The sequence below is a fragment of the Pseudophryne corroboree genome, chromosome 4 (genome assembly GCF_028390025.1).
Source record: "Pseudophryne corroboree isolate aPseCor3 chromosome 4, aPseCor3.hap2, whole genome shotgun sequence".
NCBI lineage: Eukaryota > Metazoa > Chordata > Amphibia > Anura > Myobatrachidae > Pseudophryne > Pseudophryne corroboree.
Window position 1 is genome coordinate 362,465,791 of NC_086447.1, and position 13,803 is coordinate 362,479,593.

At 48.8% G+C, this 13,803-nt stretch overlaps 1 protein-coding gene across 1 annotated transcript in view; it reads left to right on the forward strand.

The window, feature by feature from the left end:
• PDE6D (phosphodiesterase 6D) overlaps positions 1-13,803 on the forward strand; it is a 166,557-nt gene that overhangs the window by 106,603 nt on the left and 46,151 nt on the right. The window contains exon 2 of the mRNA XM_063916547.1: positions 6,106-6,194. Coding sequence (XP_063772617.1) covers positions 6,106-6,194 — 89 coding nt within the window. The remainder of the gene's footprint in view (positions 1-6,105; positions 6,195-13,803) is intronic.

Consider the following 13,803-nt stretch of genomic DNA (forward strand, 5'->3'; position numbering starts at 1 on the left):
CCTGGGCAGCAATAAAAACCTCCTGTGGCAAATACACATATATACATGTACAGCTGGGCACTGTACATGTATAAAAAGAGCCATGTTATTAAGAAATTTGAGCGGGACAGAAGCCCGCTGCCGAGGGGGCGGGGCTTCTCCCTCAGCACTCACAGCGCCATTTTTCTCCACAGCACCGCTGAGAGGAAGCTCCCCGGACTCTCCCCTGCTTGACACACGGTGAAAGAGGGTTTTAAAGTAGAGGGAGGGGGCACATAATTGGCGCATATACATGCTACAAAAGCGCTACTGGGTAAACATTCTGTGTTTTTTCCTGGGTCATATAGCGCTGGGGTGTATGCTGGCATTCTCTCTCTCTGTCTCTCCAAAGGGTCTGGTGGGGAACCTGTCTTCAGAAAAGAGCTTCCCTGTGTGTGTGTGTGTGTGTGTGTGTGTGTGTGTGTGTGTGTGTGTGTCGGTACGCGCGTGTCGACATGTCTGAGGTTGAAGGCTCACCTAAGGAGGAGGGGGAGTGTATGAATGTTAGGTCTCCGTCGGCAGCGCCGACACCTGACTGGATGGATATGTGGAATGTTTTAAGTGCTAATGTTAATTTATTGCACAAAAGATTAGACAAAGCTGAAGCTAGGGTACAGTCAGGGAGTTAACCCATGTCTGTCCCAATGTCGCCGGGACCTTCGGGGTCTCAGAAGCGCCCACTATCCCAAATAGTTGACACAGATACCGACACGGATTCAGACTCCAGTGTCGACTACGATGATGCAAAATTGCAGCCAAGGGTGGCTAAATGTATTCGATATATGATTATCGCAATTAAAGATGTGTTGCATATCACTGAGGAACCCCCTGTCCCTGACACGAGGGTACACATGTATAAGGGAAAGAAACCTGAGGTCACCTTTCCCTCTTCACATGAGCTGAACGAATTATGCGAAAAAGCGTGGGAAACTCCAGACAAAAAACTGCAGATTCCGAAAAGGATTCTAATAGCGTATCCTTTCCCGTCACATGACAGAATACGGTGGGAATCCTCCCCTAGGGTAGACAAAGCTTTGACACGCTTATCAAAAAAGATAGCGCTCCCATCCCAAGATATGTCTAACCTCAAGGATCCTGCTGACCGCAAGCAGGAGGTTACCTTGAAGTCCATTTACACACATTCAGGTACGTTACTCAGACCGGCAATTGCGTCGGCCTGGGTTTGTAGTGCTGTAGCAGCATGGACAGATTCCTTATCAGCGGATATTGAGACCCTTGATAAGGATACCATTTTAATGACCCTAGGGCATATAAAAGATACTGTCTTATATATGAGGGATGCTCAAAGAGACATTAGTCTACTGGGTTCCAGAATAAACGCTATGTCTATTTCTGCTAGGCGAGTCTTATGGACCCGACAGTGGACGGGTGATGCCGACTCAAAGAGGCATATGGAGTTTTTGCCTTACAAGGGTGAGGATTTGTTTGGAGAGGGCCTCTCGGACCTCGTCTCCACAGCTACGGCAGGTAAATCAAATTTTTTGCCTTATATTCCCTCACAATCTAAGAAAGCGCCTCATTATCAAATGCAGTCCTTTCGTTCAAATAAAAGCAAAAGAGTACGTGGATCGTCCTTTCTTGCCAGGGGTGAGGGCAGAGGAAAAAAGCTGCACAACACAGCTAGTTCCCAGGAACAGAAGTCCTCCCCGGCATCTGCAAAATCCACCGCATGACGCTGGGGCTCCCCTGAGGGAGTCCGCTCCAGTGGGGGCATGTCTTCGACTTTTCAGCCACATCTGGGTTCACTCACAGGTGGATCCCTGGGCAATAGAAATTGTTTCCCAGGGATACAAGCTGGAATTCGAAGAGGTGCCTCCTCGCCGGTTTTTCAAATCGGCGCTACCAACTTCTCCCCTGGAAAGGGAGATAGTGTTACATGCGATTCACAAATTGTGTCTTCAACAAGTGGTGGCCGAGGTTCCCCTGCTTCAGAGAGGGAAGGGGTACTACTCAACTCTGTTTGTGGTCCCGAAACCGGACGGTTCGGTCAGACCCATTTTGAATTTAAAATCCCTGAACCTTTACTTAAAACAGTTCAAGTTCAAGATGGAATCGCTCAGAGCTGTCATCGCCAGCCTGGAAGGGGGGGATTTTATTGTATCTCTGGACATAAAGGATGCATACCTGCATGTTCCCATATATCCTCCTCATCAGGCGTACCTGAGATTTGCGGTACAGGATTGTCATTACCAATTTCAGACGTTGCCGTTTGGGCTTTCCACGGCCCCGAGAATTTTCACCAAGGTAATGGCGGAAATGATGGTTCTCCTGCGCAAGCAGGGTGTCACAATTATCCCGTACTTGGACGATCTCCTCCTAAAAGCGAGATCACGGGAGAAGTTGCAGAACAACGTATCCCTTTCACTGAAGGTGTTACAGCGACACGGCTGGATTCTCAATATTCCAAAGTCTCAGCTGAATACTGCGACTCGCCTGCCCTTCTTGGGCATGATTCTGGACGCAGACCAGAAAAAGGTTTTTCTTCCAATAGAAAAAGCGCATGAACTCATGACTCTAGTCAAGAACCTGTTGAAGCCGAAACAAGTGTCAGTACATCATTGCACTCAAGTCCTGGGAAAAATGGTGGCGACATACGAAGCCATTCCCTTCGGCAGGTTCCATGCAAGGACTTTCCAATGGGACCTATTGGACAAATGGTCCGGGTCACATCTGCACATGCATCAGCGGATCACCCTGTCCCCCAGGGCCAGGGTATCTCTCCTGTGGTGGCTGCAGAGTGCTCACCTTCTAGAGGGCCGCAGGTACGGCATTCAGAATTGGATCCTGGTGACCACGGACGCGAGCCTCCGAGGTTGGGGAGCAGTCACACAGGGAAGAAATTTCCAAGGCCTTTGGTCAAGTCAAGAGACTTGTCTTCACATCAACATCCTGGAACTAAGGGCCATATACAATGCCCTACGTCAAGCGGAGACCTTACTTCGCGACCGACCAGTTCTAATCCAGTCAGACAACGTCTCCGCAGTAGCTCATGTAAACCGCCAAGGCGGCACAAGGAGCAGAGTGGCGATGGCGGAAGCCACCAGAATTCTTCGCTTGGCGGAGAATCATGTAAGCGCACTGTCAGCAGTGTTCATTCCGGGAGTGGACAACTGGGAAGCAGACTTCCTCAGCAGACACGACCTGCATCCGGGAGAGTGGGGACTTCATCAGGAAGTCTTCGCACAGATTGCAAGTCGGGGGGGGACTGCCCCAAATAGACATGATGGCGTCCCGTCTCAACAAAAAGCTACAAAGGTATTGCGCCAGGTCAAGAGACCCTCAGGCGGTAGCTGTGGACGCCCTAGTGACACCGTGGGTGTTCCAGTCGGTCTATGTATTTCCTCCTCTTCCTCTCATGCCCAAGGTGTTGAGAATAATAAGAAAAAGAGGAGTGAGAACATTACTCATTGTTCCAGATTGGCCACGAAGGACCTGGTATCCGGATCTGCAGGAAATGCTCACAGAAGATCCGTGGCCTCTTCCTCTAAGACAGGACCTGTTGCAACAGGGTCCCTGTCTGTTCCAAGACTTACCGCGGCTGCGATTGACGGCATGGCGGTTGAACGCCGGATCCTAGCGGAAAAAGGTATTCCGGATGAGGTCATTCCTACGCTAATAAAGGCTAGGAAGGACGTGACAGCTAAACATTATCACCGAATATGGAGAAAATATGTTTCTTGGTGTGAGGCCAGGAATGCTCCTACGGAAGAATTCCATCTAGGCCGTTTTCTTCACTTCCTACAAACTGGAGTGAATTTGGGCCTAAAATTAGGCTCCATTAAAGTTCAGATTTCGGCCTTATCCATTTTCTTTCAAAAGGAATTGGCCTCTCTTCCTGAAGTACAGACTTTTGTGAAGGGAGTACTGCATATGCAGCCTCCTTTTGTACCTCCGGTGGCGCCTTGGGACCTTAACGTGGTGTTAAGTTTTCTTAAGTCACATTGGTTTGAACCACTTAAAACAGTGGAGTTGAAATATTTCACTTGAAAGGTGGTCATGTTGTTAGCCTTGGCTTCGGCTAGGCGAGTTTCGGAATTAGCGGCTTTATCACATAAAAGCCCCTATCTGGTTTTCCATATGGATAGAGCGGAATTGCGGACCCGTCCTCAATTCCTACCTAAGGTCGTCTCATCCTTTCATATGAACCAACCTATTGTCGTGCCTGTGGCTACACGTGATGTGGAGGATTCCGAGTCCCTTGATGTGGTCAGGGCTTTGAAGATTTACGTGGCCAGAACGGCTAGGATCAGAAAAACAGAAGCACTGTTTGTCCTGTATGCAGCCAACAAGGTTGGCGGCCCTGCTTCAAAGCAGACTATTGCTCGCTGGATCTGTAACACGATTCAGCAGGCGCATTCTACGGCAGGATTGCAGTTAGCAAAATCGGTTAAGGCCCATTCCACAAGGAAGGTGGGCTCGTCTTGGGCGGCTGCCCGAGGGGTCTCGGCACTACAGCTGTGCCGAGCTGCTACTTGGTCGGGGTCAAACACCTTTGCAAAGTTCTATAAATTTGATACCCTGGCTGAGGAGGACCTCCTGTTTGCTCAATCGGTGCTGCAGAGTCATCCGCACTCTCCCGCCCGTTTTGGAGCTTTGGTATAATCCCCATAATCCTTACGGAGTCCCAGCATCCTCTAGGACGTTAGAGAAAATAAGATTTTAAACCTACCGGTAAATCTTTTTCTCGTAGTCCGTAGAGGATGCTGGGCGCCCGTCCCAAGTGCGGACTACTTCTGCAAGACTTGTATATAGTTATTGCTTTCATAAGGGTTATGTTATAGTTTCGTCGGTTTTGGACCGATGATATGTTGTTGTTACATACTGTTAACTAGATAGTATATCACAAGTTATACGGTGTGATTGGTGTGTCTGGTATGAATCTTGCCCTTAGATTAACAAAAATCCTTTCCTCGTACTGTCTGTCTCCTCTGGGCACAGTTTCTCTAACTGAGGTCTGGAGGAGGGGCATAGAGGGAGGAGCCAGTGCACACCCATACCTAAAGTCTTTCTTAAAGTGCCCATGTCTCCTGCGGAGCCCGTCTATCCCCATGGTCCTTACGGAGTCCCAGCATCCTCTACGGACTACGAGAAAAAGATTTACCGGTAGGTTTGAAATCTTATTTTTTGGGGGGTATCTTAGGGCCTCATTCGTCTTTTTTTTTTTTTACCAGTGTCATCACTGGGATAGACATGCAATGGGTCATAAATGGTTAATGGATGCAATGCATTTCTTGAAACCTAACCGCTTCCTCAGGCACTGGAAATGGCTATTTGTGGAACACAGCATGCTGACATGACAGTAATGTGATTTAAAGCATTGTAACAGTGTAGGCAGAATAACATTAAATATAATGATAAAGCATAATTTCTAAAGTTCTAATTCTACATTACAGTGCTTTATATCACATTACTACCGTGTCAGTACCGTTTTCGCCATGCCACTGTCTTCGTTGACCGTGTTGACATTAGATGACTGCGTGCCCAATTTTATTCCCAATCTGGCGTATCTGACCAACATCTGGTACATTGTCTAGTGTGTACCCACTGTGTCGCTTACGATGCGCTCTCCCTTGAGTCGTCAGCGATTATCCTCCATCGGCCCTTCATGCAAGGCTGATGGAAGACCTCACTAGTGAGGGCAGTGCTGCCGAATGCAGCATGGCCTCCACCGACGCATTGGCAAGTGTGTATACCCACCCGCCGGGTCCCGTTGCATGCGATGTCACTGGGTCCACACATTGTGTAGTGTGTAACCAGCTTAGGTCATCCTGACGCACTTTCACGGTAGCAGGCAAGTGGAGCAGCCAAAGGCAAGGAAATGTGTACAGAAAGCACCAGGGTGCCACTTTCCTTACATATTATTAGTAATAGGTTGTTTTTTTGGGGGGGTGGTTTGAGTAAGAGCATACTTTTTTCAAAAGAAACAAAATACTGTACTTAAAGAAAACGACAGTGTATTTCAATACATTAAAGAGTACCTAGTAATTACAGTAAATAGTCTTAATTTTCTAGTTGAGTTTGTTTGTGTTCTAGAACACAGTCAGCTGTATTCCTTAACCTTACTAGAAATTCAATGATTCTCCGAGATGGTGAAACCGGGAAAACAATGTGGCAAGGAGCCGAAGATCTGTCCTTTCCAGGTGTTGAACATGAAGGTAACTTAACTACTCTTTAAATTGTTTCTTTCAAACAGGTTTGTTCAAATGTAAAATCTACATATTTTCTCTGGGTGGTCTTCTGTATGCCGGCGGTCGGGCTCCCGGCGCTCAGTATACCGGCGCCGGGAGCCCGACAGCCGGCATACCGACACTTATTTTCCCTCGTGGGGGTCCACGACCCCCATAGAGGGAGAATAAAATAGTGTGGCGCGCATAGCACGCCACCGTGCCCGTAGCGTGGCGAGCGCAGCGGGCTCATTTGCGCTCGCCACGCTGTCGGTAAGCCGGCGGTCGGGCTCCCGGCGCCGGGATGCTGGTCGCCGGGAGCCCGACCGCCGGCCAGCTGTAGTGAACCCATTTTCTCTAACGTCCTAGTGGATGCTGGGGACTCCGTAAGGACCATGGGGAATAGACGGGCTCCGCAGGAGACAGGGCACTTTAAGAAAGAATTAGGAATACTGGTGTGCACTGGCCCCTCCCTCTATGTCCCTCCTCCAGACCTCAGTTTGAATCTGTGCCCGGACGAGCTGGGTGCACCTTAGTGAGCTCTCCTGAGCTTTCTAAATAGATAGTAATTTGTTAGGATTTTTTATTTTCAGAGAGATCTGCTGGCAACAGACTCTCTGCTACGTGGGACTGAGGGGAGAGAAGCAGCCCTACTAACTGCGGATAGGTCATGCTTCTTAGGCTACTGGACACCATTAGCTCCAGAGGGATCGAACACAGGAACGCACCCTTGGTCGTCCGATCCCAGAGCCGCGCCGCCGTCCCCCTCGCAGAGCCAGAAGCCGGCGTGAGAAGCAAGAAGACGTCAAAAGCGGCGGCAGAAGACTCCAGTCTTCATATGAGGTAGCGCACAGCACTGCAGCTGTGCGCCATTGCTCCCACATTAAACCCACACACTCCGGTCACTGTAGGGTGCAGGGCGCAGGGGGGGGCGCCCTGGGCAGCAATTAGAGACCTCTTGGCAAAGTGGCATATATGCAGTTGGGCACTGTATATGTGCATGAGCCCCCGCCATTATTTTACACAAAATCGCGGGACAGAAGCCCGCCGCTGAGGGGGCGGGGCTTCTTCCTCAGCACTCACCAGCGCCATTTTCTCTCCACAGCTCCGCTGAGAGGAAGCTCCCCAGGCTCTCCCCTGCAGATTCACGGTAGAAAGAGGGTAAAAAGAGAGGGGGGGCACATAAATTTATACAGCAGCTACTGGGTAAATACTAAGTTACTGTGTAATTCCTGGGTCATATAGCGCTGGGGTGTGTGCTGGCATACTCTCTCTCTGTCTCTCCAAAAGGCCTTGTGGGGGTTCTGTCCTCAAATAGAGCATCCCCTGTGTGTGTGGTGTGTCGGTACGCTTGTGTCGACATGTTTGACGAGGAAGGCTATGTGGAAGCAGAGCAGGTACAAATGAATGTGGGATCGCCGCCGATGCCCGATTGGATGGATATGTGGAAGGTTTTAAATGATAATGTTACTTCCTTGCATAAAAGGTTGGATAAAGCTGAAGCCTTGGGACAGTCAGGGTCTCAACCCATGCCTGATCCTACAGCGCAGAGGCCGTCAGGGTCTCAGAAGCGCCCACTATCCCAAATTGTTGACACAGATATCGACACGGATTCTGACTTCAGTGTCGATGGCGATGATGCAAAGTTGCAGCCTAAAATGGCTAAAGCTATCCGCTACATGATTATAGCAATGAAGGATGTATTGCACATCTCAGAGGAAAACCCAGTCCTTGACGAGGGTTTATATGTTTGGGGAAAAAAGGCATGAGGTGACCTTTCCCCCTTCACATGAGTTAAATGAGTTATGTGAAAAAGCTTGGGAATCTCCAGATAGAAAAATGCAGATTTCCAAACGTTTGCTTATGGCGTATCCTTTCCTGCCAGCGGACAGGTTACGCTGGGAATCCTCCCCTAGGGTAGACAAAGCTTTGACACGCTTATCTAAGAAGGTAGCCCTGCCGTCACAGGATACGGCCACCCTAAAAGATCCTGCGGATAGAAAGCAGGAAGGTATCCTGAAGTCCGTTTATACACATTCAGGTACCATACTAAGGCCGGCAATTGCGTCGGCCTGGATGTGTAGTGCTGTAGCAGCATGGACAGATACTTTATCTGAGGAACTTGATACCTTGGACAGGGATACTATATTACTGACCCTGGGGCATATAAAAGACGCTGTCCTATATATGAGAGATGCCCAGAGAGACATTAGCCTACTGGGCTCTAGAATAAATGCAATGTCGATTTCTGCCAGAAGGGTCCTGTGGACTCGGCAATGGACAGGTGATGCCGACTCAAAAAGGCACATGGAGGTTTTACCTGATAAGGGTGAGGAATTGTTTGGGGACGGTCTCTCGGACCTAGTTTCCACAGCTACGGCTGGGAAGTAAATTTTTTTGCCATATATCCCCTCACAGCCTAAGAAAGCACCATATTACCAAATGCAGTCCTTTGTTCACAAAGAGGCAAGAAAGTCCGAGGTGCGTCATTTCTTGCCAGAGGCAGGGGTAGAGAAAAGAAGCTGCACAATACAGCTAGTTCCCAGGAACAGAAGTCCTCCCCGGCTTCCACTAAATCCACCGCATGATGCTGGGGCTCCACAGGTGGAGCCAGGATCGGTGGGGGCGCGTCTCCGAAATTTCAGCCACCAGTGGGTTCGCTCACGGGTGGATCCCTGGGCTATACAGATTGTGTCTCAGGGATACAAGCTGGAATTCGAAGTAATGCCCCCGCACCGTTACCTCAAATCGCCCTGCCAGCTTCCCCCATAGAGAGGGAAATAGTGTTAGCGGCAATTCACAAATTATATCTCCAGCAGGTGGTGGTAAAGGTTCCCCTCCTTCAACAGGGAAGGGGTTCTTATTCCACAATGTTTGTGGTACCGAAACCGGACGGTTCGGTCAGACCCATATTGAATTTAAAATCCCTGAACATTTACCTGAAAAGGTTCAAGTTCAAGATGGAATCGCTCAGAGCGGTCATTGCAAGCCTGGAAGAGGGGGATTTTATGGTGTCTCTGGACATAAAGGATGCTTACCTGCATGTCCCCATTTATCCACCTCATCAGGAGTACCTCAGATTTGTGGTACAGGACTGTCATTACCAATTCCAGACGTTGCCGTTTGGTCTGTCCACGGCACCGAGAATATTTACCAAGGTAATGGCAGAAATGATGGTGCTTCTGCGAAAGCAAGGAGTCACAATTATCCCATACTTGGACGATCTCCTCATAAAGGCGAGGTCCAGAGAGCAGTTGCTGATCAGTGTAGCACACTCTCGGGAAGTGTTGCAACAGCACGGCTGGATTCTGAATATTTCAAAGTCGCAGCTGATTCCTATGACGCGTCTGCCCTTCCTGGGCATGATTCTGGACACAGACCAGAAGAGGGTTTTTCTCCCGACGGAGAAGGCTCAGAAGCTCGTGACTCTGGTCAGAGACCTCTTAAAACCAAAACAGGTGTCGGTGCATCAATGCACGCGAGTCCTGGGAAAGATAGTGGCGTCATACGAAGCCATTCCCTTCGGCAGGTTCCATGCGAGGACCTTTCAGTGGGATCTGTTGGACAAGTGGTCCGGATCGCATCTTCAGATGCAGCGGCTGATCACCCTATCCCCCAGGGCCAGGGTGTCTCTTCTGTGGTGGCTGCAGAGTGCTCACCTTCTCGAGGGTCGCAGGTTCGACATTCAGGACTGGGTCCTGGTGACCACGGATGCAAGCCTCCGAGGGTGGGGGGCAGTCACACAGGGAAGAAATTTTCAGGGTCTGTGGTCAAGTCAGGAGACTTGTCTGCACATCAATATCCTGGAACTAAGGGCCATATACAACGCCTTAAGTCAAGCGGAGCCTCTGCTTCGCAGCCAACCGGTGCTGATTCAGTCAGACAACATCACCGCAGTGGCTCATGTAAACCGCCAAGGCGGCACAAGGAGCAGGGTGGCGATGCCGGAAGCCACCAGAATTCTTCGCTGGGCGGAGAATCACGTAAAAGCACTGTCAGCAGTGTTCATTACGGGAGTGGACAACTGGGAAGCAGACTTCCTCAGCAGGCACGACCTCCACCCGGGTGAGTGGGGACTTCATCAAGAAGTCTTCACACAGATTACAAGTCGTTGGGAACTGCCACAGGTGGACACGATGGCATCCCGCCTCAACAAAAAGCTACAAATGTATTGCGCCAGGTCAAGAGACCCTCAGGCGATAGCTGTGGACGCACTAGTGACACCGTGGGTGTTCCAGTCGGTTTATGTGTTTCCTCCTCTTCCTCTCTACCCAAGGTGCTGAGAATCGTAAGAAAAAGAGGAGTGAGAACAATACTCATTGTTGCGGATTGGCCAATAAGAACTTGGTATCCGGAACTGCAAGAAATGCTCACAGAGGACCCATGGCCTCTGCCTCTCAGACAGGACCTGTTGCAACAGGGGCCCGGTCTGTTCCAAGACTTACCGCGGGTGCATTTGACGGCATGGCGGTTGAATGCCGGATCCTAGCAGAAAAAGGTATTCCGGATGAGGTTATTGCTACGCTAATAAAGGCTAGGAAGGACGTGACGGCTAAACATTATCACCGTATATGGCGAAAATATGTTGCTTGGTGTGAGGCCAGGAATGCCCCTACAGAGGAATTCCAGCTGGGCCGTTTCCTTCACTTCCTACAGTCGGGAATGACTTTGGGCTTAAAATTGGGGTCCATTAAGGTCCAGATTTCAGCCCTATCCATTTTCTTTCAAAAGGAACTGGCTTCTCTTCCTGAAGTTCAGACGTTTGTAAAGGGAGTGCTGCATATTCAGCCCCCTTTTGTGCCACCAGTGGCACCTTGTGATCTTAACGTGGTGTTGAGTTTCCTGAAATCACACTGGTTTGAGCCACTTAAAACCGTGGAGTTCAAATATCTCACGTGGAAGGTGGTCATGCTATTGGCCTTAGCTTCGGCTAGGCGTGTGTCAGAATTGGCGGCTTTGTCACATAAAAGCCCCTATCTGGTTTTCCATATGGACAGGGCAGAATTACGGACTCGTCCGGAATTTCTGCCAAAAGTGGTGTCATCTTTTCATTTGAACCAACCTATTGTGGTGCCTGCGGCTACTCGTGATTTGGAGGATGCCAAGTTACTAGATGTGGTCAGGGCTTTGAAGGTTTATGTAGCCAGAACGGCTGGAGTCAGGAAAACTGAGTCGCTGTTTATCCTGTATGCATCCAACAAGCAGGGTGCTCCTGCTTCAAAGCAAACTATTGCTCGCTGGATCTGTAACACGATTCAGCAGGCTCATTCTGCGGCTGGCTTGCCGCCTCCAAAATCAGTAAAAGCCCATTCCACAAGGAAGGTGGGCTCTTCTTGGGCGGCTGCCCGAGGGGTCTCGGCATTACAGCTTTGCCGAGCAGCTTCTTGTTCGGGTTCAAACACTTTTGCAAAGTTCTACAAGTTTGATACCCTGGCTGAGGAGGACCTTGTGTTTGCCCATTCGGTGCTGCAGAGTCATCCGCACTCTCCCGCCCGTTTGGGAGCTTTGGTATAATCCCCATGATCCTTACGGAGTCCCCAGCATCCACTAGGACGTTAGAGAAAATAAGATTTTACTTACCGGTAAATCTATTTCTCGTAGTCTGTAGTGGATGCTGGGCGCCCGTCCCAAGTGCGGACTTCTTCTGCAATACTTGTATATAGTTATTGCTTAAATAAGGGTTATGTTATGGTTGCATCAGGGTTATCTGATGCTCTGTTGTTGTTCATACTGTTAACTGGGTAAGTTTATCACGAGTTCTACGGTGTGATTGGCGTGGCTGGTATGAGTCTTACCCTGGATTCCAAAATCCTTTCCTTGTACTGTCAGCTCTTCCGGGCACAGTTTCCTTAATTGAGGTCTGGAGGAGGGACATAGAGGGAGGAGCCAGTGCACACCAGTATTCCTTATTCTTTCTTAAAGTGCCCTGTCTCCTGCGGACCCAGTCTATTCCCCATGGTCCTTATGGAGTCCCCAGCATCCACTACGGACTACGAGAAATAGATTTACCGGTAAGTAAAATCTTATTTTTACCTATGTAGCACGTGTTTATGGTGAGCAAAGAAGATGCTTGGTGTACTGCGTGTCCTTCTAGAACTCAATTATTGGAGAAATAATAATATTGTCCATATTAACTTGGTGTGAAATAGTATATTGGTCCTTGAGAAATAACTGTACACCCCTTAGGAAATAACTACCATGCCTCCTAGGTTTGACCAGTCCGTTCCTCTTCTGAGTTTAAATATGATTTGTTATGGTTTTATGTTATGCCAAGAGAACAAGGGGGTTATATAATAGATTCTGAATTTATGGAACCAGTGGTATTTCAGCGAGATTGCCACTAAATTTAAAGCTGCAATCAGTTTTAGTTGATTTAGCCTTATAAATATTTGCCTTTTTAAATCTATTGGCACGCTTGATGAAATCCTGCCGGTTCCATAAAAACAGAACCTATTACATGACCCCGCACATGTCTTTACTGATTATGGTTGTGGCCAGCTCTAGTCCTCCAATTGCCCATCCAAACTCAAGGTACATCACAAACTAGGATTTGCAATGCACCATATATATGCTGTACCTGTTGTAAATGTGTTTTCTCAATAAACAGGAAGTGCTGAAAACAGAGTTTGCCAGATAATTGTAGTTTAGGGTGTGGTATGAGTTGGCGGCCAGGTCCACACCGGCGCTGGGATCCCAACCGCCGGCTTGCCGACAGCGGGGCGAGCGCAAATGAGGCTTTTGCGTGCTCGCTGCGCGCACTATCTATTCTCCCTCCAGGGGGGTCGTGGACCCCCAAGAGGGTGAAAAGGTGTCGGTATGCCGGTTGTCGGGATTCCGGCGCCGGTATACTGTGCGCCTGGATCCCCACAACCTGTATACTGAATACCACCCGTAGTTTAGGTATAATCTTTTAGCAGCTGCTATGGTCTCAGTCAGAACTTGAGGGCACATACTGCAACCAGTACAGTAAGTAGGACTATTTCAGAATAAATTAATTGTATCGTAGCTTCTTGCACTAACACATTCTAGCATACTGCTTGATTGAAAGAAAATCAGTAGTATTTATATTAATATCCTCCCCATCTATTGGATTAACATACATTACCCGGCTTATCAAGTATGTAAAGTTATTCTAAACTGTATTTTATTTCTGGGGCTGTAATTTGGGACATTTCTCTGCAAGAAGTTGTTTTTTGGGTACAGGTTAAGACAGAATACATCTGTATACAGATGTGTTCTCATACATCTTTGCTGCAGTTGCGCCAAACAGCCCCTCTTGGTGCAACAAGTACCATGAGACTCAGCTAGTGTCAGGCGTTTTATTTTTCCCAAAAATGCTTCTAAGGCTGGGGACACACTAGAACAATGTGTAGCCAGCCAATCCGACAGGACCCTACATCGGCAAGCGCGTATACACTTGCACGATGCAGGGGACAATGGCGTAATGTAGGATGCAACATCGGACCTGATATCCCCTGGTTGGCCGAGCAGCACATCCGACCAGAAGATATCGCACGAGACTGCAGGAGCATACAAATCAGGCATACACACTTAACAATATGCCCGATTTGACGTTCCGATTTGGCCGGAAATGCCAAAC